Genomic DNA, 20,765 nt, shown 5'->3' with positions numbered 1-20,765 from the left:
GCTCCCTAAAAAGAAACTTTTAATAGAAGTATAGCATGCCTTCAGAAAATTGTGCATTCTTTTTTTTTTTTTTAAGATTTTATTTATTTGAGAGAATGAGATAGAGCATGAGAGGGGGGAGGGTCAGAGGGAGAAGCAGGCTTCCCGCCGAGCAGGGAGCCTGATGCGGGACTCGATCCCAGGACCCTGGGATCATGACCTGAGCTGAAGGCAGACGCTTAATGACTGAGCCACCCAGGCACCCTGAATTTTTTCTTTTTTTTTTTAAGATTTTCTTTATTTATTTGACAGAGAGAGAGTGAGCACAAGCAGGGGGAGTGGGAGAGGGAGAAACAGGCTTCCCGCTGAGCAGAGAGCCCGATGCGGGGCTCGGTCCCAGGACCCTGGGATCAGGACCTGAGCCGAAGGCAGACGCCCAACGACTGAGCCACCCAGGCGCCCCCACTCTGTAATTTATATGGTTGAAACTGTTTTCAGTGGCCAGTTCAGTTGGTCATTGTAAAGCTGGATCCAAAGAAAGTTAAGGTTCGTTCTCTCTGTAGATCATTATTTTGCAGGAAAATAAGACAAATGTTTAATTCTCTGATCACATTCCAAACACACTGTTCCTGACAGCCGGTCAGTAGTGTCGTCTGAGGACGGTGTTGCTGTAACAATTTTCTACTTAATCACTTGGAATAGCAGCTTAAGGGGAGTAACTTGAACAGAAACCGTGACTAATTCATTTAATGGTAATTTTGTATTTTTCTATTTTTTTTGTTGTTGTTGTCTCCTGCTTGTTAGTTATAAGCTGTGGGGACCCAGGTACCCTGGCAAATGGCATCCAGTTTGGGACGGATTTCACCTTCAATAAGACCGTGAGCTATCAGTGCGATCCTGGCTATCTCATGGAGCCCATCACATCATCCACCATCCGTTGTACCAAAGACAGTACGTGGAATAACAGCAAACCAGTCTGCAAAGGTATGTGTCAATACTTTTTTGGTCTTATTCATGGACACAGAAGTGTTTATTGAGTTATGTTTTACTGCATTCGCAAGCATTTATGTAGTCCTTCTGTGTGCTAGGAATTCTTGTAAACTAATTTGCAAATAAAAATCACTTTATTTTCTTAATACCTTAATCTCAGTTTTATAGATGGGGAAACCGACTCACAGAGAGAGTTAGTAAATGGCTCAGGACACAAATCAGGAACAAGAGACATTGAGACTCAGATGACAGGCATGCTACCTCTAAGTCTGTGTGTTTGTTTGTTTGTTTGTTTTTTAAGATTATATTTATTTATCTGAGAGAGAGAGAGAGAGAGTGAGGGAGAGAACATGCTCAGGGGACAGAGAAGCAGGCTCTCCACTGAGCAGGGAGCCCGACATGGGGCTTGATCCCAGGACCTGAGCTGAAGGCAGATGCTTAACTGACTGAACCAGCCCGGCGCCCCTAAGTCTGTGTTTTAAATGCCAACACATTCCTCTCTCGATACACCTGTTAACCCCAGCTATATTAAGGCTTACAGCAGATATGGTGGGAAAGTGTAATTATAGGACTTCCAAGTCAGAGAGAGGAGCCAATCATCCAATAATGGCAGAGAACCTTGGTACCATGATGTTCTGGGGGGTCCAGCTGCTGGGACCGAAGCCACCACAGGAATATGGAGGTGGTATGAAAACGTTTATGATCCATGCTGTTGGGCTTTCCAGGGAGAGCGGGGCAGGCTGAGGCCCGTCTAGCGGCCTGAGTGAAGGAGTGGCGGGGTGGGCTCTGACGGTGAGAGAGGATGGGGCTGGTAGAAGTCGTCCAAAAGCAGGGGTCTGCATGGTTAGGACCCCTCCGCCAGGACTGCAGGGAGCACACGCAGGCTTCCTTCTCAGCCGGGCCGGAGCAGGGCAGGAGGGCCACGGAGACAGCTGGGGCACGAGCATGGCTGGCCCCAAACATAAAAATGCGGTGCCTGCTCCTTATTAGCCTAGGATCACAGACAGTTCTGTGGGAGTTCCACTCTGGACTATGGGCGGTGGTAGTGAGGAAGATGTCGTCTTCAGTGGGCTCTGAGAGACAGACGGGGCTTGGGTCTCACATGGGCGGAGCTTGTTGGGAGGCCTCAGTGAGAGCCTGGTGCTCAAGCTCACGGCTTCCTCTCCCTTCTGACGCGGGCATGTTCTGGGACTGTGTTTCCCTCCCACCAGGGGGTAAGGATCACCGGGTCTCCTGTTCCTCCACCTGCTATCATTAACGCTGCACCTGCTGCAAAGTGGGCATTAGATAATGTTGACAAACTCACAAAGTAGTGTCAGTAGGGGTCTAGTCATCTGAGCATGTTGATGACAGTGGCCAATAAAATGGTCTGGCCACGGGCGCCTGGGTGGCTCAGTTGGTTAAGCGACTGCCTTCGGCTCAGGTCATGATCCTGGAGTCCCGGGATCGAGTCCCACATCGGGCTCCCTGCTCGGCAGGGAGCCTGCTTCTCCCTCTGACCCTCCCCCCTCTCATGTGCTCTCTGTCTCTCTCATTCTCTCTGTCTCAAATAAATAAATAAAATCTTTAATAAATAAATAAATAAATAAATAAAATAAAATGGTCTGGCCTCTGGGACGTCACGTGTTTTTGTCAACTTCTGGTTCCTTTTTTAATAGTCAGTGCAGTGGTTATTGCCTCTGTGGCCAACCAGGCCTTTCCAGATGAGACCACTCTCCCCTTTTGAACTGGTCTCAGGCTCGACCCCTCCTCACGTCCTGTGTGGAACCACGTGGCTCATTACTGCTCCCGCCTGGAGGACTGTCCACTTGCTTTTCCTGTCCAGAGCACTCGTTCCCCGCCCCCTCCCATGTGCATTCTCAGAAATATTGGTTGGAAACATGCCTAAGATGAAGGGCAGTAGAAAGGCCCATTTCCAGCTGCTGTGTGTGCACGTGGGATTATGCGTGTGACTGTGTCTTCTTCATATGAGAATGTGTGAGTGTGAGCAGGCAGGAGAAAACCCAGGTGAGGACGAATATACGGGTAAGTTCCTTCTCCTGCTGCCTTCTGTCACTGGCAAACCTGCTCCAAGCTGGGAAATCCAGAAAGCTCTTGGCTCTCCCAGGAAGATGTGTCCACAATGCTCCCCAGCCCCCTGCACTTTGGTGTAATGGCCAGACTGGAGGGGCCATGGGGGGCCAGCACCGAGGGCTGGCCATCCTTGAGAACTGTGTTCATGCTCTGCAGCTCTACACCACATAAACGTCGGGCTCAGGGATGCTATAAGACACGGACCGGGAGTATCTCACAGAACCTTTGTAACCATGCGTCTGCCTGGTTTTTAATGATTCAGCAAATGGTTCAACAGTCCATGTCTTCTAGATATTATATGCTATCTTTAAATGTAAAAAATGCAGATAGTTTACCATCTGTACACATACATCCAGAAGGTTGTGCTCATGTCATATGAGTGATTTGTCCTTGGGAACCACCATGAAAAGACAGACATTGAATATGAGTATCTCTTCCTTTCTTGGCCTTGTTCCTATTGAGGATGTCATGTTCAATCCTGCTTTCTTTTACAGTGTGATGTGTTGTGATCTATATTAATGAAGAAATATTGGAGAAAAGTTTTATTATTTTGATCTGCTGTCTTCCTCAATAATCCTTTTATTAAAGGAAAGCAACCCTATGTGGATGCCCTTTGTAATTCGGGTGGAGTTAAAATGTAGGCCATCTGAGTGTTACAACTGGGGTGGGGCCCTGGACGTTCAGTCTTGTCTGTTCTTTGGAAACAGCTCTCATGTGCGGTCAGCCACCTCAAGTGCCGCATGGAAAAGTGGAGGGAGCGGATTTCCACTGGGGCGCCAGCATAAGTTACAGCTGCGTGGATGGCTTCCAGCCCTCCCACTCCGCCATTCTCTCCTGCGAAGGCCACGGCGTGTGGAAAGGAGAGGTCCCCCAGTGTCTGCGTAAGTCCTCCAGCAATGCTCCTTCCCGGGGTCCCACTGCGCTGGACCCACGCGAGCGTGCTCCGCTCTCCCCTTGCTGCTAGCCATGCTATAGGATGCAGAGGCTCACATTCGAGGCCGCCCTGCTCACAGCAGATTCTGCCCCTCAGTCATTGATGGGTCTAATAGTTACACCCAAAGATTTTGCAGATGCTCGTGACACAAGTTGAATAAGTTAATCTGACCCAGTGGCGCATACTGTGAGCTGACTGCTTGTTGTCTTCCACAGCTGTGTTCTGCGGAGACCCAGGCACCCCTGCGGAGGGGCGACTGAGTGGCAAAAGCTTTACCTATAAGGCGGAAGTCTTCTTCCAGTGCAAATCTCCCTTCCTACTGGTGGGGTCCTCCAGAAGAACCTGCCAGGCCGACGGCACATGGAGTGGAACACAGCCCACCTGCATCGGTAAGAACTGCAAGACATCCCCGGCGGTGCTTGGGGATGAGGACGTTCTCTCTAAAATCTGATCATTTGTGGGTCCACAGATAATGTTCCCATAGATCATTCTCTGTGGAAGCACTCGTCTGCTACTCTGGTTAAATCATGCAGGCCGGATTTGGAGTTGAAGTCAGGAGGCTGTTAAAACACCTGCCAGAGATGTAATGTATGGGGATTAACATAAGAATTAAAAAAAAACCCCTGCCAGATTTGGCTCTCTCGTTTCCATGGCCCCACCTCAGTGAGCAGGTGCATTCTTGCAGGGGAAGACAGTGTCGGTGAAGATGCCTTTCCTGCCCCACTCAAGACAGCTGTCACCAGAAAGACAGCCTGGCTGTTGCTTGGCGGCCGTCCCCTTGGTGCCCCAGCTCCCGTGCGCGGTCCGTCCCCCTGAACCAGCCACGCTAGCAGTGGTGGAAGGAGTGGGGCAGTACCTTCTGGTGACCAGAGAATATGACGATGAACCTTGCAAGTCAGAAGATGCTGTCCATGTGACTTAAACCCCGCATTTTTAGGTTGAGTTTCTGTCTCATGGAAGAGATTCAGATGCAAGTTGTATTTGTCAAAAGTCAAATTATTAGTGGCATAGATACCAGAAGGGTTCATTTCCAGGAAGAGCAATTTCCTTCAGACCTCACTGCTGCAGACTCAAGTTTATTGATGGGTTAATTTTCTCACTCAGCTGTACTGAGCTGAAGAGTAGATGTTCTGCATATTTGTAGGAATCAATGATCTACAGTCTTGGTTGCTTTCTAAGAAATGGAATGATTTCTACTTAAAAACAAAGATGTTCAGAAATAATTTCATTGAAGCACTGTTTGTGTTTAATAAGAGTCACATTTACTGCTGCTTCATTTAAACTGTTCTACACGCTTGCTATCTCTGTACTAAGACACGGCGTTCCTCCCTCCCATAGGTTAGTTTCTCTCGAAAACAAATGTTTTTGCAAGGTAGCTATTTTGTTTTCATACTAGCAGCTAGAGAACACCAAATAATAAAGCCACACGCTCCTCATTGCTCAATTCGTACATTTTTTGAGAGGGTAAAATGTCACTTTGGGTCTACCATATGCCTCAATTTTGAAGCATTCAATGTATTTTTCATTTGGAAGTCTCAAAGAAAATTAATTCAAGAAATTGTGATATTGTAATGGATGACTAAGAGACGGCCATTAATTGAATCCTTAAGAACCAACGGATCATGTAGTTATTGAAGATGGTATATCACTAACCAGCCAATATAGTATGTTCGACCAGAAAATGGGAAAGAATATTCATTCCAGTACAGAAAATAATATACAGAGCACTTTAGAATCTGGTAAAGGACTAAGGAGTAATATCTAAAGAAGAAATGTGAAAGGAAGATGAAAATAGCAATTTAATTTTTAACTTTCATGCAAAATACCTTACACATTTGTCAAAACATAATTTTCTCAATTTTGTAAGGCCTTTTAGTAAAAATATTGGAATCCTTATAATAACCATATCTGACACTCATGTTTTTTCTTTTCTTTCTTTCTTTCTTTCTTTCTTTCTTTCTTTCTTTCTTTCTTTCTTTTTTTCTTTTTTTTTCTTTCTTTCTTTCTTTCTTTCTTTCTTTCTTTCTTTCTTTCTTTCTTTCTCTTTCTTTCTTTCTTTTCTTTCTTTCTTTCTTTTTTTTCTATGTGAATTTCAGATCCTGCTCATAATACCTGCCCAGACCCTGGTACTCCACACTTTGGAATACAAAATAGCTCCAGAGGATATGAGGTATTCCATTTTTATTTTACCAGGTTTCTCTCTAAGTATAAAATTGATGCTTGAACATATGTGTGTGTTTTTATGCGCCCTGTCAGATTCATGGTATATTTCTGAAATAAATACATTCAGAGAGGATTTCTGCATGATATTTTAACTGTCAAAATTGGGATAACTGGATGTATCTTCATTCACAAGGTAGCAATTGCCATATTAATTTCTGTTTGAAGGTATGCGTAGTTGGATGCTTTTTGTCTCCTGAACTGACATGGCAATTCTCAAATCAGAGTGACTGGTCACTGAATAGCTACACAGAAAGAGACCCTGCTTAGTGACCTGATATAATGGGAAAAGAATATTAAATTTTGGAGACCAAAACAGGAGAAAATGCATTTGGGCCCTTTAGCCTAAGCTTATGTTGTGACATTTCTCTTGCAGGTGATCTCTCTATATGAATTACTAGCATGCTCAGTATCGCTTCTGCCATTCATTTGATTATTTATTTATTTATTTATTTATTTATTTATTTATATTGTGTTATGTTAATCACCATACATTACATCATTAGTTTTTGATGTAGTGTTCCATGATTCATTGTTCGTGCATAACACCCAGTGCTCCATGCAGAACATGCCCTCTTCAATACCCATCACCAGGCTAACCCATCCCCTAATGCCCCTCCCCTACAGAACCCTCAGTTTGTTTCTCAGAGTCCATACTCTCTCATGGTTCATCTCCCCCTCCGATTTCCCCCCTTCATCCTTCCCCTCCTGCTATCTTCTTTCTTTTTTTTAAACATATAATGTATTATTTGTTTCAGAGGTACAGGTCTGTGATTAAAAAATCTCACACAATTCACAGTGCTCATCATAGCACATACCCTCCCCAATGTCTATCACCCAGCCACCCCATCCCTCCCACCCCCCACCACTCCAGCAACCCTCAGTTTGTTTCCTAAGATTAAGAATTCTTCATATCAGTGAGGTCATATGATTTATGTATGCCGTTCACTTTATTTTTTAAATAAAAAGTACATGAACGCTTCAGGTAATATTAGAATACCTAAACATGGAAGGTAATGGAGCTTGAAATAAAATGTTTCCACCACCTAAAGTAATGTAGTGACTTCAGAGCTGTATGATGTGGATTTGAAAGCTCAAGTTAAATATGTATATGCTTTCAAGTTAGAGATCCCATTAATTTAGAATAAAAGACTTTTTTCTTCAGCCTCTTCCCCCAGTCTCTCCTGAAACTTAAAATAGTCCCATTTGGTTGGCTCTAACACACACTGGCTACTTCCTGATGGCATTCTTACACCCCACAAATGAAAGTCTCACAGGTACCTAATGAGTTAAATCTGGTGCATTTGATATTAGATCTCAACTGTCCTCAGGGAAATGCTTTCTGGTGTATAGAACTGTAATGCCACATATATGGGAATACTGGAAAATACTGTATGTGAGTAATGCTCTTGCTAACTCACCATTGGTTTTAGCACTTCTAAATCTGCCCCCAAAGAGCCCGTGTGAAGTCAACATTTATGGTGACTGCATTCAGCAACATATCCCTGTGATCTCTCTTAAGACACTAATGGATAAATCTCTCATGCCTCTTACAATAAAATAAAATTACACTAATAAAAATGATACATTGTATCCAAAAGCAAGCTTTGCTAACAATTTAAAGACACAGGTGCTATCTTTTAAAGAGGTGCCTGACACTATTAAAGGAATCTCCTCAAAACTTTTTTTTTTCTTTCTTTTTCATTAGGACACATTAAGTTTTGAATATAACAGATTTTTGTTTGCTTTCTTCAGCACTGTATTCTGAAATGTACTCACGTACTCATGCAGAGTGAGCCATTTTAGTCTTAGAACATCCCCTGTCCTGCTGTGTTAATTATGCAATTTAAATGACTACCCTCCAGTCTCCAGTCCTCCATGTCCCATCAATTCATAAACACCAGGTGAATTTACAGCGATCAGTCTGGAGTGGCCAGCAGCCTTCTGCTAAAAGATATTTTACTGAGAAGAACACTGTATTTTCTTCCTACCACTCCATGAGAGAGGCTCTCCATTATCTTCCTGCTAGTGAATAGTGTAGCCCATTTGCCAGGACATGCTAATAAATACCAACTGGAGTAGCAGGGGAAAAAAATGGAAAAGCGAAAAAAAAAAAACAAAAAAACTTACAAACCAAAGAGAGGAGGGGCTAAAATGAAAGAGAAAATGCATACTTTGGTTACCCAAATAACCTCCCTCTTCACTGACCACAATTCACTGTATCTAGTGGTATCTTTCCTCACGCATGGAGCTACCTAGCCTTATCACACAGTGTGAACAACAATGGCCTGACATTGATGAGAAATATCACTGGTACATCTTACCCTGGATTGTGCTTTCCAGCATGACGACTTTATATCGCTCATGTTGTCCACTCTGCCCCGGAAGCTAATGTTGGATTTCCTCCATAGGTTGGAAGCACGGTGTTTTTCAGGTGCAGAAAAGGTTACCACATTCAAGGTTCTACGACTCGCACTTGCCTTGCAAATTTAACCTGGAGTGGAATTCAGACTGAGTGTATACGTAAGTGTGATTTCTTCCATCACAGCCAGCAATGGCCTGTTCATTCTTGAACGTCTGGGAAGTGTTTACCCTCGAGGGATTTAATGAGAAACTGCCTTATTTTTGTTCATTTGATCATCTTTGATTCTCTAAACCAGAATTTCTCAGAGTTTGATTCCCTAGAACCAGCAGCATCAGCATCACATGCGAACATGGGTAGTAATTTGAATTCTCAAGCCTCACCCCCAGACCTTCGGAATCAGAAACTCGGGGGCTGGGGTGCGGGTGGGAGCAAAGAGGAGGGACAGCAGTCTATAATTCACCGGGCACGCCAGGCGGTAACGGGGCACACCCAAATCTGAGAACCTGCCCAAACCGAAGACAAGTGAATGACATCAGTTACACTCGCAGGAAGAAAGCTTTTGTATGCGTGCTATTATTCTTCTAGAATGTTTACATCAAGTCATTAAAGAAGGGTAAAATAGATCATGGAATATGTCACAATATTAATAGAAATATCTTAAATGTTATTTTTGAAGTCTATATGAATTGATCATTCAAATCGTTACTCAGGATCAAATTTTACTTTTTGACTTAATCATGAGAAATAGAAGAAATGTTATAGGAATCATCTGTAAGCCAGTATTTCATCCTCTGTCAAATTAGTGAGATACAGAATCTTACTCTTACTGTGTTAAACATAAAAAAATAGAATGTTATGAAAAATTATTTTAATCGTATGTAAGATGTGATTTTTGTGTATTTATTTATCAGTATCAGATGTATATTTATTTCAAAGTTATCATGGCTAATACTCTAGTCAAATTATATATGTGAATATTATATGCACACACAGGTATGCATATATGTGTATATATACGTGTGTGTGTATCTGTACAGCTTGGAGCTGGCTAATATCAGGTATTCATATGTTGAAAATTTACTGAAGTACAAAATATTATGATACTTAAAACAATTGTATGTATAATTTTAATATTGTCCACTTGTTTTATATGCATCTGCCAAGTCTTTTATTTGAGACATATATGTGAACTTTATAAAGAATGAGAAGTTACTTGAGATTTAAACATTGCAATCTTATTCACTCCTAAATTAGATTTTAAGGGAAATAAGAATCTATAATATTTCAATTAGGTTTCTAAACACACATCAAGTTTTTACCAAAATTAACTACTCATTTAACTGAATAACAGATTTCTTAGCTGCCATCAGACAAAAATCAAGGCGTATTTCTAAGTATGTGCCAATTGTGTTTAACTTATAGGACTGGTCTTTTAAGGCAAATTAACATATTATTTATCTAAATAGTATATCAGAAGTGATCTATTTATTTCAACACTATGATTTATATTCTAAATTGGTACACATAATTAATTGTACACACTTAAATGTAGAGAGGGATACTAGATGGATGGATGGATGGATAGATAGATAGATATTTAGAGGGAGGGAAGGATGGAGGGACAGTAGAGAGGGCTGGCAAATCCAAGGGTTCATTATATTAAAAGTTGCAGAGGATAGTGGGGATATTTATAGCTACCGTATTTGGAATTTTGAGTTGTAATTTTGAGTTTACAGCCATTTCCAAATTTTGCCATATTTCCTTATTTCTTTAGATGCATATGCTAACTATAAGATAAACAAAGCGTCAGTGTTTTCTAATGGAATATATGCCATTTCAGCCCATGCCTGCAGACAGCCAGAAACGCCAGCCCATGCGGATGTGAGAGCGATAGATCTCCCCACCTTCGGTTACACCTTAGTGTACACCTGCCATCCGGGATTTTTCCTCGCGGCCGGGTCTGAGCACAGGACGTGTAAAGCAGATATGAAATGGACAGGAAAATCACCTGTCTGTAAAAGTAAGTCACTGATGAGGGAGTGAACACACATCCCTGCAGAGCAAAGAGGAGCGCCGGCAGCCCATCAGGCTAGCTTCCAGGTTTAAGATCCATCAGGAAACAGCATCCTGGAAGTGATGTCAGTCACCCCAGCTGAATCTGTGTTCATGTGGTGAGCTGTGTGTGTGAACGTGTGCGTAGTAAGTGTTCAGTACAAGGGTGGAGGCATAGTCGAAGCAGACATGTAGATAGTATTATTTGCTATTCACACTTCCAGCCATGGAGAGAAGCTGTTTGCTTCTAGAAAAGCATTATGAGTTAAAAGGAAAGAATATACACCATAGTTTTGGAAAATATACATTTTTTAAATGAAAATGGCAAACATCACCAAGCATTGGTGGATATATAAATTAAACTATCTGTTATTCTTAAGACCACAAGCTGTTTGGTGGTGGAATATACACTTACATATTCTTCACACTGGTTCAAATATTTTTTTAATTACAAAGGCAATTAGCATGAAAATGCATTAATTACAAATTTGTGTATTTACAAATAAGAGTAATAAATCAGGGTTGGATGTGACGATAGCTGACTTCTCAGATTCCCCACCAAACATAGATCATAGAGGCATCAAATACTAAACAGCAAAAGCAAAAATTATGGAGTGTGATAAAATCTGTGACTTTAGTTTTACTTTCTTGGAGCCTATTCATAGTTTTCAAATTAGGAATTCATAAGATATTTGTGTTTCCCTTGCCCTTCTCTGTCAGAAATGGAAGAATACAAACTTTAAAAAGGTAATTTGTAGTTTGACACAGAACTGTAAGTGCTAAGAGATTTCGAGTTACATCCAACTTGATAGACCAAATTAAACACTCTGCAAGGGAAACAATTTGGTGTTATTTCATACCGACTCGTACTTTCATTGATTTGGGTGAGGACTTGGAAAATTAAGAGAGGTTATGAAATCTTAGTTATTTTGTAGGCTACCTTTCCGTTGCGGCCAGCATATCCCAAATAGGAGTGAGCAAAGGGCCATAAACCACCCTCATTTGCAAGGCTCTCTGTTGTAACACACCACACCTCTTAGAGCTGCATTGGTTGGCACCTGTAATCTCCATTTTTCTACAAACACAAAGGATATTCTGCTGTGAATACAGGGGTTTAAAGTGGATATGTATATGACATTCATATTTAGTAGAACTTCAAGAAATCTGGAGAAAGGAAAATTGCTTCAATTTGACATTTTTTCAGACTTATTCAAAAATACATGTTTTTGAAAATGATAATTTGTCTTTTTACTTGTAGGTAAAGGAGTGAGAGAAGTTAATGAAACAGTTACTAAAACTCCAGGTTTGTATACCAGAACAGTTCTAGATTTAAATCCAATAAGTGACTTGTTCTCTACTCTGCACAGTGAAACAAATTTTAACACACAAATTTCCGATTCCATTAGTCCATGAACGAGTTAACGTTTCAATTATGGAAAACACTGAGTCTACACAGATTCCTCTCTCTTCCATAACGGTGGTTGGTCAATGAAATAACAAGACTTGACTTAGGAGGAATACCTTTCGCATTATCACACACTGTCTCATGAAAAGGGGCCTCAGGCATTTTGCGGGCAGAACTGGACATAAAATATTGATAATAGAATGTGATATAATGGAGAGCCTTATAAAGAGGGTTGCAATTCTTTCCTCTAAACAGGAAGCTAATGTAAATGAAGCATTGTGACAGCATCACCTGTCCCCTTGAGCAGTACAAATGTGGAGCCCCATTTTTTTTTTCCAAGTATCTCCATAATTCAGGCATCCTCTGCCTCCTAAAATGTTCATTATTGCTCTTTGTTCTATGTGGTGCGTTGCTCAATGCATGACATGGAAAATCGGAAAGATGCAGTCCTGTTTCCTAAGGAAGATGCTCACTACTCCAAATCACCTGGCATATTCTATCTGTGTTACAAATATAGAGACTATTTTAATAATTCAGTGTGTCCCCAAATTATAACTTAAGTCAACCTTTTTTTTTTTTTAACAGAAATAGAAAACTTATATAAGGTCATTTCCCTAGTGTTTTCCTTATTCAGGTTTTAACACTGATTTCTCAGACAGGGAGGTCTATTCTGACATCGACTGTGGAGACCATTTATGTGATGCTCTTGTTAAGTCACAAGGCTGTGTTACACACTTCAGTCTCAGACAAGGGCAAATGTCCCAACATGATGAAAGGACTTTTTCCAATGTACACCATGAATTATACAAACTACTTCCGAAAATCGTTGTGAATGATTCTATTTCAATGTTAAGTTCAAATCAAATACAGAAATCAGTACTCTTTATCCAGGAACATGTCCTTCAGGGGAAGGAAACAATCTGTTGTGGTGGTGGTGTGTTTGTTCTGTTTTCGTTTGCTTATTTTTTTGTTTAAGATACCGAAATACTTGCATACGTTATTTTGAAGGTGCATCCATTCTCCTCAGTACACCTCTTCTCATTCCCTCAGAACGGTCTTGCTAATTGAACATGGTTCCTTGTCCAGGTAGTGAATCGTAACACACCTCAATGTCCGGTTGTGGTGTTACACTGTAAATGAGAAGGGCCCCAAAGGCCCACCTCTGCCACGTTGCCCATGGCCATATTTGCATACAAACAAGCTGCCTCTCACACACTGGTGGCACCTACTGTGCCCAGTCAGGCACCACCCATCTGTGAGACACACCAGCCAGCCAGCCAAGAGTCTCGCTCCACTGACGGGCTTGAACGAGTCCATTCATAGCTTCCCCTGAGTGGGACATTCTAATGCAGGGAAACAATCTTGACACTATTCTAAAGGCTGTTAAGGTTGGTAAAGGAAAAGAAAGTCTTTGGGTTTGACATTTGAACCAGGCCCCTGTGCGGCCACCAACGGACAGGCAGACATATCCAACGTCCCTTATCAATAAGCAAATGTGTTAGATGTCTGTGCTTACATCACAGTTTCTAACCGATTTAACTTTTAAAAGTTATTATTACAACTTGAGTCTACCGAGAGCCACAGGAAGTGATGACACTTTCTTCTTCATGAACTCCTCCATGGCTAGGGTAGGTTTTATGGGTGGAGCTGGTCTGGGAAGACAAGGAAATGGCCCTGAAAAGGGACCCATGAACACAGGCCCAGTCTATGTGTGGGCTCATCACTGGTTGCTGCAAGTGGATTTGCTAAAAAACATATTTAGGGAGAAACGCATCTTTCTCTACATACACGACATTTGACACCATTGGCTCTGACTTTGTTCGCAGTCTGGGAGTGTTTTTCACAAGCATGGAGGAGCGTGGGTGAGCGGGTTGGGCTCTCCTCGAGAGGTGAAGACCTCTGGACCCAGAGCAGCTCTGTCTTCATGACCTGAGCAGGTGTCCTCCACTGGTGATTTCAAGTGCAAGCTTTCTGAGGTCAGGGAACTCCTGGCAGAGGACACATGTCAACTCTCTGAGCTTTCTAAGTCTTCCAAAGAGTTCACCTAGATGTTAATGAAATATCAATAGTAGATCAGCCAACTTCTTCTCATTATGGCATAAGAACCTGCCCTCCTAGAGGTAGCACTGACTCATCACACCCTCTGGCCTTGGCAGATCCCTTCAAACAGTAATGCTTTGGCACCTAAAATATTTCTCCAACAAATTAACAAATGAACCTGTATATGCATCTCACAAAATCTCCCTCCTCATTTCATTTCCATCACACCTACGCTGTGAAGGGCCTGGGATAGGTCATGTCTATCCTCATCACCATCCTGATTGTGATCTCTCACTTGACACTTAGTATGCCTCTGTGTTGCAAAAAAGATCTCAATTTGATTTTTCTGTGTGTGCTAACATTCTTCTGGTTTTCTCCCCCCCAACAGTTCCTTCCGATGTATTTTTTATCAATTCCGTGTGGAAGGGATATTATGAATATTTAGGGAAAAGACAACCTGCGACTCTAACAGTTGACTGGTTCAATGCGACAAGTAGTAAGGTGAACGCCACCTTCCTTGAAGCCTCTCAGGTGGAGCTGAAATTGACAGGTAGGCCCTGAGGCATTTCCTTTTATGAAATACAGAATGTGATCAGAAGCATACCCTTTATCCTCTCACAAGGAGAGAGCTAACATTGATTAAATGCTTATTAACATTACATGGCTTTGCGTAAGCTACATCTCATGGGATCCTCTCGATAACTGTGGTAGGTTGGTATGACCTCATTAAAGATTACAAAACCAGTATAGAAAATCTAATTAATTTGTTCCAGATTATGCATGTGACATAATGAGTCAAAGGTGTGAGATTTATATCCAGATACGCATGTCTATAGACTTCATTCTTACAGTATCCTTCTCTTCAACTCATGTGCTCCTCAGATTTTTTTTTTTTTTTTGGTCATTCCACTGTTAATAAAATAACAACAACTTTGATTTAGATGCCAGACCCCATTTTAAGTACTTATATATATTATCTTTCTCATTCTTACCTCAATCCTATGATATGAGCATTCTTACCAGACACATTCTTTACTGATGACAGAGAGAAACAGAGAGATAGAGAGAGACCCGGGAAACTGGTGGCCTTCCCAAGATGACATGGTAGAGGTAGCATTTGAACTCAGGAATCAGAATCTCGGAAATCTGAACCTTGAGCCTACATTCTTACCCACTAAGATATAGTATCACCTTTAGGACTGTATCTAGTGTCTTCTAAAAAAATTTCATTTATGTCACTTCTTACAACCATGTAATCTTTTCTACAGACCCACCCCATGAGGGCTGGAATTTTCTGAGTTAACCACAAGGCAGCCCTGGGTCTGAACACTAAAAGGCTCCCGAATGGCTTCTGCTCTTTCGCTCATCACCAGACAGATGCATGCTTGACCTTTAGAAAGTACGATGGCAGGTCAGCCTCCCGCCCATTCTTCCCATTCTGCTTTCCTGCTTCCTGAAAGTGGAAAACACCTAAGCCCCTGGATTTAGGAAAAACAAAATCATTTACACGCAACGAAGTTTGGCAGGCATCTGATTGTGAGTTTGTGGTCTCCTGGCCCACACACAGTTTCGCACCTCGAGCCTGTGAATGCATAAGTGATTTAGGCCACGGGCTCAAATCTACATGCATGTCAGAATCCACTGAGGAACTTCTTAAATATCCAGATCCCTCCGTCTTAGCCAGCTGCATGGGCTAATCTTTCTCTTCGTGGAGTTTGGATTTATTCTTACCCGAAGAAGATGCTGCCCTGTGACTGATGCAGACAGCCTCCATGGAGCAGAGCTGGGATGTCTACGGTCCAGGCCTGGGAGGGTGTTTGCATCACGGGCTGCTCCTGCCAAGTCCCAGTGGACACAGAGGGTCCTGGGCATGTGAACTGTGATTAAAAAGACAGGGGAGGAAGGGAGCTGACAGGTGTGGAGTGTCAGCCGCCACACTGATACTCTGTTGGTGCTGCTGTTGGATCAGCACAGCAAAACTCATGAGTGTGTATCTCATTACGTCTACTGATGGCTTATCATCCTGGGGTTCAGAGTTTTACCGGTTAAATTGGATGCCAACAGCACAGAGCTGCCTGGGGTAGAAACGGACTCCCACCCAAAATGAAGCCTCAGGCAGCCCCTTCTTGTCCTCTGGCCTGAACAAGCAGTTCTCTCCACCCTGTGCTCCCAGGCAGTGGGGACCATGCCTAGGACAGTAGAGATTTGCTTCTGTTTTGAGTTAGTAGGAGTTCAGTGCTGCATTCCCTGAAACTAGCAGCGTGATCCTCTCTTGAACCTGTCTTCCCGGCCCAGAGGACGCTTGGGTGTGTTATTGTCCATTTAATACTTGTTTGTTTATTTATTTATCTATTTCCTCCAGTGGGTCAGGAGCTAGCTCTGGCTGCAGACACACTCCCCGCCCGCCTGGGCCACACCATGACCTCTCATCTCTGGGCGAAATTGAGCTGTCACTCCAGCTGCCTGACAGGTGGCTGAGAGGTGTGATCACTGAGTCCCTCCTGCCCAGAATCGCGCTGGTGATGCGAGCATGCCTGACACACTTTGTCCACCATGCTGTTCATTTCATTTCAACAGGTGCAATTCATCTGTAGAAGTAGCAATATCCGTGCTTATGGTCACGGTCTCTTTGTCCTCACAAATGAGTACAATATGGATTAAAAATGATAGATTAGTTGAATGTATATTACCTTTATTTCTGTGGGATAAATATGTTGAATTTAATGAAATGGGTTGTACCCATTCAAGATAGGAAAAGACTTAAACAGGAAGTGCTTTTAAAGAAAACAGAAGGACTGAAGCTATAAATTAAGAATAAAAAGAATTTGTTATTTCTAATATTGTCATCTCTGTACTGTACCACAAATGAAACAGAATGAATGAGTTATTAACCCTTGTGAATTCCTACAGTGTAAGAATAACTGACTTTGATTTTTTTGGTAGGAGTTTACAAGAAAGAAGAAGCTCACTTACTTCTGAAAGCATTTCAAATTAAAGGTCCCGCAGATATTTTTGTAAGCAAGTTTGAAAATGACAACTGGGGACTAGCTGGTTATGTAAGTACTTTATGTGGGGAGCTATCACTCAGCACGGGGGGCTGATCTTTGCGGCCGCCAACAGGGGATAGCTGACAGGAGCCGTGTGGTGTCTGCCCCTTGAAAATGCACCGTTCCCTGGGCGCCTGGGTGGCTCAGTTGGTTAAGCGACTGCCTTCAGCTCAGGTCATGATCCTAGGGTCCTGGGATCGAGTCCCGCATCGGGCTCCCTGCTCTGAGGGGAGCCTGCTTCTCCCTCTCCCACTCCCCCTGCTTGTGTTCCCTCTCTCGCTGTGTCTCTCTCTGTCAAATAAATAAATAAAATCTTTAAAAAAAAAAAAAGAAAATGCACCGTTCCCTCTGCTTCGCAAACAGCATGGTCCTTTTACCCCTTCATTTTAAGAAGGAAGAAACCTAGTTTCTGAAATGACAAATAAATGAGTAGTTACAGCTGGGGACAGAACATGAGCTTAGATCCACATTCTGTGCTTAGCACCACATTGTACCAGAAATCCAAACACAGCCATTGGGTAACCACTCTAAAAGTTCTAAAAAAACATCATTTCCAGATACAGAGATTTCAGATGTCTCACTGAGATCCCTCTTTGCCAGGCAACCATCATATGTGTTCTAATTCATTATCTGACATAAAAGTATACGGCCTCACATGATATTCGCCAGCCAAGAGCTGTGTCACAAAGTGATTTTGACATAATGTAGGCTATATAGTAATTCATATAACTGTCCCCTTTACAAAGGATGGTTAGCCTATGGATATGTTGTAAATTTCAGTATTTCAAGGTGAAAATGAGATATTGAGAATGTAGACGTGAGTTGAAATTCACGTGTCTTTTCCCACTTTTTAACTGCTAATGTGTCACTGGAAGGAAGGACAAAAACCAAAAAATATTTAACCTGTAATATCTAGCTGTGAGAAATACAGTTATAGTATGATCGAAGAGATTATTATTAATCCTCGCTATGCATTGTTTTCTTCCTTTTCATGTGTATCAGGTGTCATCAGGACTCGAAAGAGGAGGATTTACTTTTCAAGGTGATATTCATGGAAAAGACTTTGGAAAATTCAAGCTCGAGAGGCAAGGTAACTGCTCTTATGTTATGTGTTGAAATCAAATGTCAGGGGCGCCTGGGTGGCTCAGATGGTTAAGCGTCTGCATTCAGCTCAGGTCATGATCCCAGGGTCCTGGGATCGAGTCCTGCATCGGGCTCCCTGCTAGGCGGGGAGCCTGCTTCTCCCTCTGACTCTGCCTCTCTCTCTCTCTCTCTCTCTCTGACTCTCATGAATAAATAAATAAAACATTGAAAAAAAATCAAATGTCAATTTGGCCTTCAAATGATTGTGCTGAAAAGTAACGGGAAGGAACATAAACAGAAATAATGGGAGGGATGAACAGATTTTACAATGGAAGAAAAAATAAATGCTATGAATAGCAGAACTGACAAATGCAAAGCTGGAAACATGCAATCTGTATGCCAGATATGGAATTAATATCCTTAACCTAGAAAGAGATACTAAAAATATGGGGAAAACAAAACAAAGATGAAATTCAATTAAAGAATCAAGCCAACGACATTGTCCTAAGAAAATTATCAGAGGAATTAGGAGTGGCCAAAAGCTACGAAAAAATCTTTAATTTCAAAAAATGCATATTATGGTAACAAAGCTTTTTCCATTTTTAATTACTAGAATGTCAAATTTTTCAAGCAGTTATTCTGGGGAACAGTATAAATGGCCACCGGGGTGCTCCATTTTGGGGGGTGTCTGAGTAGATAGGGCGATTTGACAACACCTTTCACCCAGCGCGTCTGCCTTTGGAGATTTCAACCAGACAAGTGTGAAAATTGTTCTTCGTGCATCTCCCACACCTATCATGAGAGAGTTGCTTAAGTAAATAGTTTTACGCCATGTGTCACATTAAATAGGAAGCTAAATTTAATTCAGCATATTTTATTAAAGAAGTGAAGACTGTGTATTGATGTGCAGAGATATCCATGACTTCTATGGGAGAAAAAAAGTTTACTGTAGGTAGACAGACAGATAGGTCCTCCTTCCTATCTTTCACTACAACTTGATTTTTACCATAGATATTGGAGAGAGAAAATATATGAAAAAAAAAATCACTGGGTTAGAATCTTATGTCATCTACCAGCTAGTTTTGTAATGTAAGATGAGTTGCAATCTTCTCGGGCCTCTTTCTTCATCTGACATTACAGTAGGGAAGTCAATTCCGGGTTGTTACCAAGATTAAGAGACAATGTAAAGTGTTTGCTTTGTGCATGCTGAAGCTCTTCCCACATGAAAGTCACTGCTGTCGTTGGTGCCGAAATGGATGAGAAAATGCCTTTTTGTAAGATTAGCACCACATTTATCACGAACAGTATAGACTACTTTATACTTTACTTGTAGAATAGCATTAACATAATAATTTTCTAGAAAACACTATGTCCATGGCTTTGATACCAGAGCTGCTTTCAGAGGCACATGAGTATAATATTCTGTGATAGTTGTCATCGATTACCCATTTCGTAAGAATTTCATCAAGATACTGAGGGATTTCAAAGGAAAGGTATCCCAACCTGTATATTATTATATTTAAAAAACTATGTGACGTGATGAGCACTGGGTGTTATACGCAACTGATGAATCATTGAACACTACCTCTAAAACTAATGATAATATGTTGGCTAATTAAATTTAAATTAAAAAAATAAGAAAATACTTGATCAAAAAGAATAATCATAAAATATTTGAATTCCAACTTCCAAATGCAGTGCTTCTAAATAAAGAGCCTTAAATTATAATGTCAGCCATGGTGGACATGGTCCTTTAAATTGGGTTATGTTATTTCGAGGTAATGAAATAGAATAAATGCATTGGACCAACACTAATGATGAGTAAAGTTTTCTCTTGCTCTAAGCCAAATCCCTGCAGTTATCTGTCCTCCTTTCTCCCTGGGCATACGCTCTAGTAATTCCGCTGAAGGATGCCCCAGTGAGCTGTACGAGATACCCTGTGGCTGTCTGGGTTTACTCATCTGAGGACACTGGCCTCCCTATCACTGTGCTGTTGCAGATATCCTTGTACGACACCATTTCTTTCTAATCTAACAAAATAACAGCTTGCTTTAACAAGTAATCTTTATTCTTGTGTGATGATGAGTTTATTGTCAGGAAAAACAGTTTGCCTCACAAATAATTTGAATCCCAAGCAAGCCTCCCCTTTGACTTATTAGAAAAGTTGAAATTTCAATATGCTTCACCAGCGACCATTCATCTCAGATTTGGCTAAACCCTATTTTTATGGATAAAAATAAACAACCTCTTCATTGTCTCCAGTCAGTAGATAAACGGGAAGAAAGTGATGATTATTAAGTGGATACTAACTCAAGTTGCGTTGAAAGGCCACTCTAATGCAAAATGCGTGTAAGAACTTGACCATTCTCTACCACCAAACACAAAGATAAACTCAAAATGGATGAAAGACCTCAATGTGAGACAGGAATCCATCAAAATCCTAGAGGAGAACATAGGCAGTAACCTCTTTGACATCGGCCACAGCAACTTCTTTCAAGATACATCTCCAAAAGCTAGTGAAACAAAAGCAAAAATGAACTTTTGGGACTTCATCAAGATAAAAAGCTTCTGCACAGC

General features: G+C 41.6%; 1 protein-coding gene across 1 annotated transcript in view; it reads left to right on the top strand.

The window, feature by feature from the left end:
* The window catches only part of CSMD1 (CUB and Sushi multiple domains 1), a 347,261-nt gene that overhangs the window by 316,168 nt on the left and 10,328 nt on the right, over positions 1-20,765 (top strand). Inside the window, exons 45-53 of the mRNA XM_081812881.1 lie at positions 784-963; positions 3,750-3,923; positions 4,192-4,365; positions 6,073-6,146; positions 8,608-8,719; positions 10,402-10,581; positions 14,447-14,608; positions 17,002-17,114; positions 18,108-18,195. Coding sequence (XP_081669007.1) covers positions 784-963; positions 3,750-3,923; positions 4,192-4,365; positions 6,073-6,146; positions 8,608-8,719; positions 10,402-10,581; positions 14,447-14,608; positions 17,002-17,114; positions 18,108-18,195 — 1,257 coding nt within the window. The remainder of the gene's footprint in view (positions 1-783; positions 964-3,749; positions 3,924-4,191; positions 4,366-6,072; positions 6,147-8,607; positions 8,720-10,401; positions 10,582-14,446; positions 14,609-17,001; positions 17,115-18,107; positions 18,196-20,765) is intronic.

Source organism: Leptonychotes weddellii, chromosome 2 (assembly GCF_054177405.1).
Source record: "Leptonychotes weddellii isolate Sample4059 chromosome 2, ASM5417740v2, whole genome shotgun sequence".
In the NCBI taxonomy this organism is placed as follows: Eukaryota; Metazoa; Chordata; class Mammalia; order Carnivora; family Phocidae; genus Leptonychotes; species Leptonychotes weddellii.
This window is presented reverse-complemented; position numbering and strand designations above follow the sequence as displayed.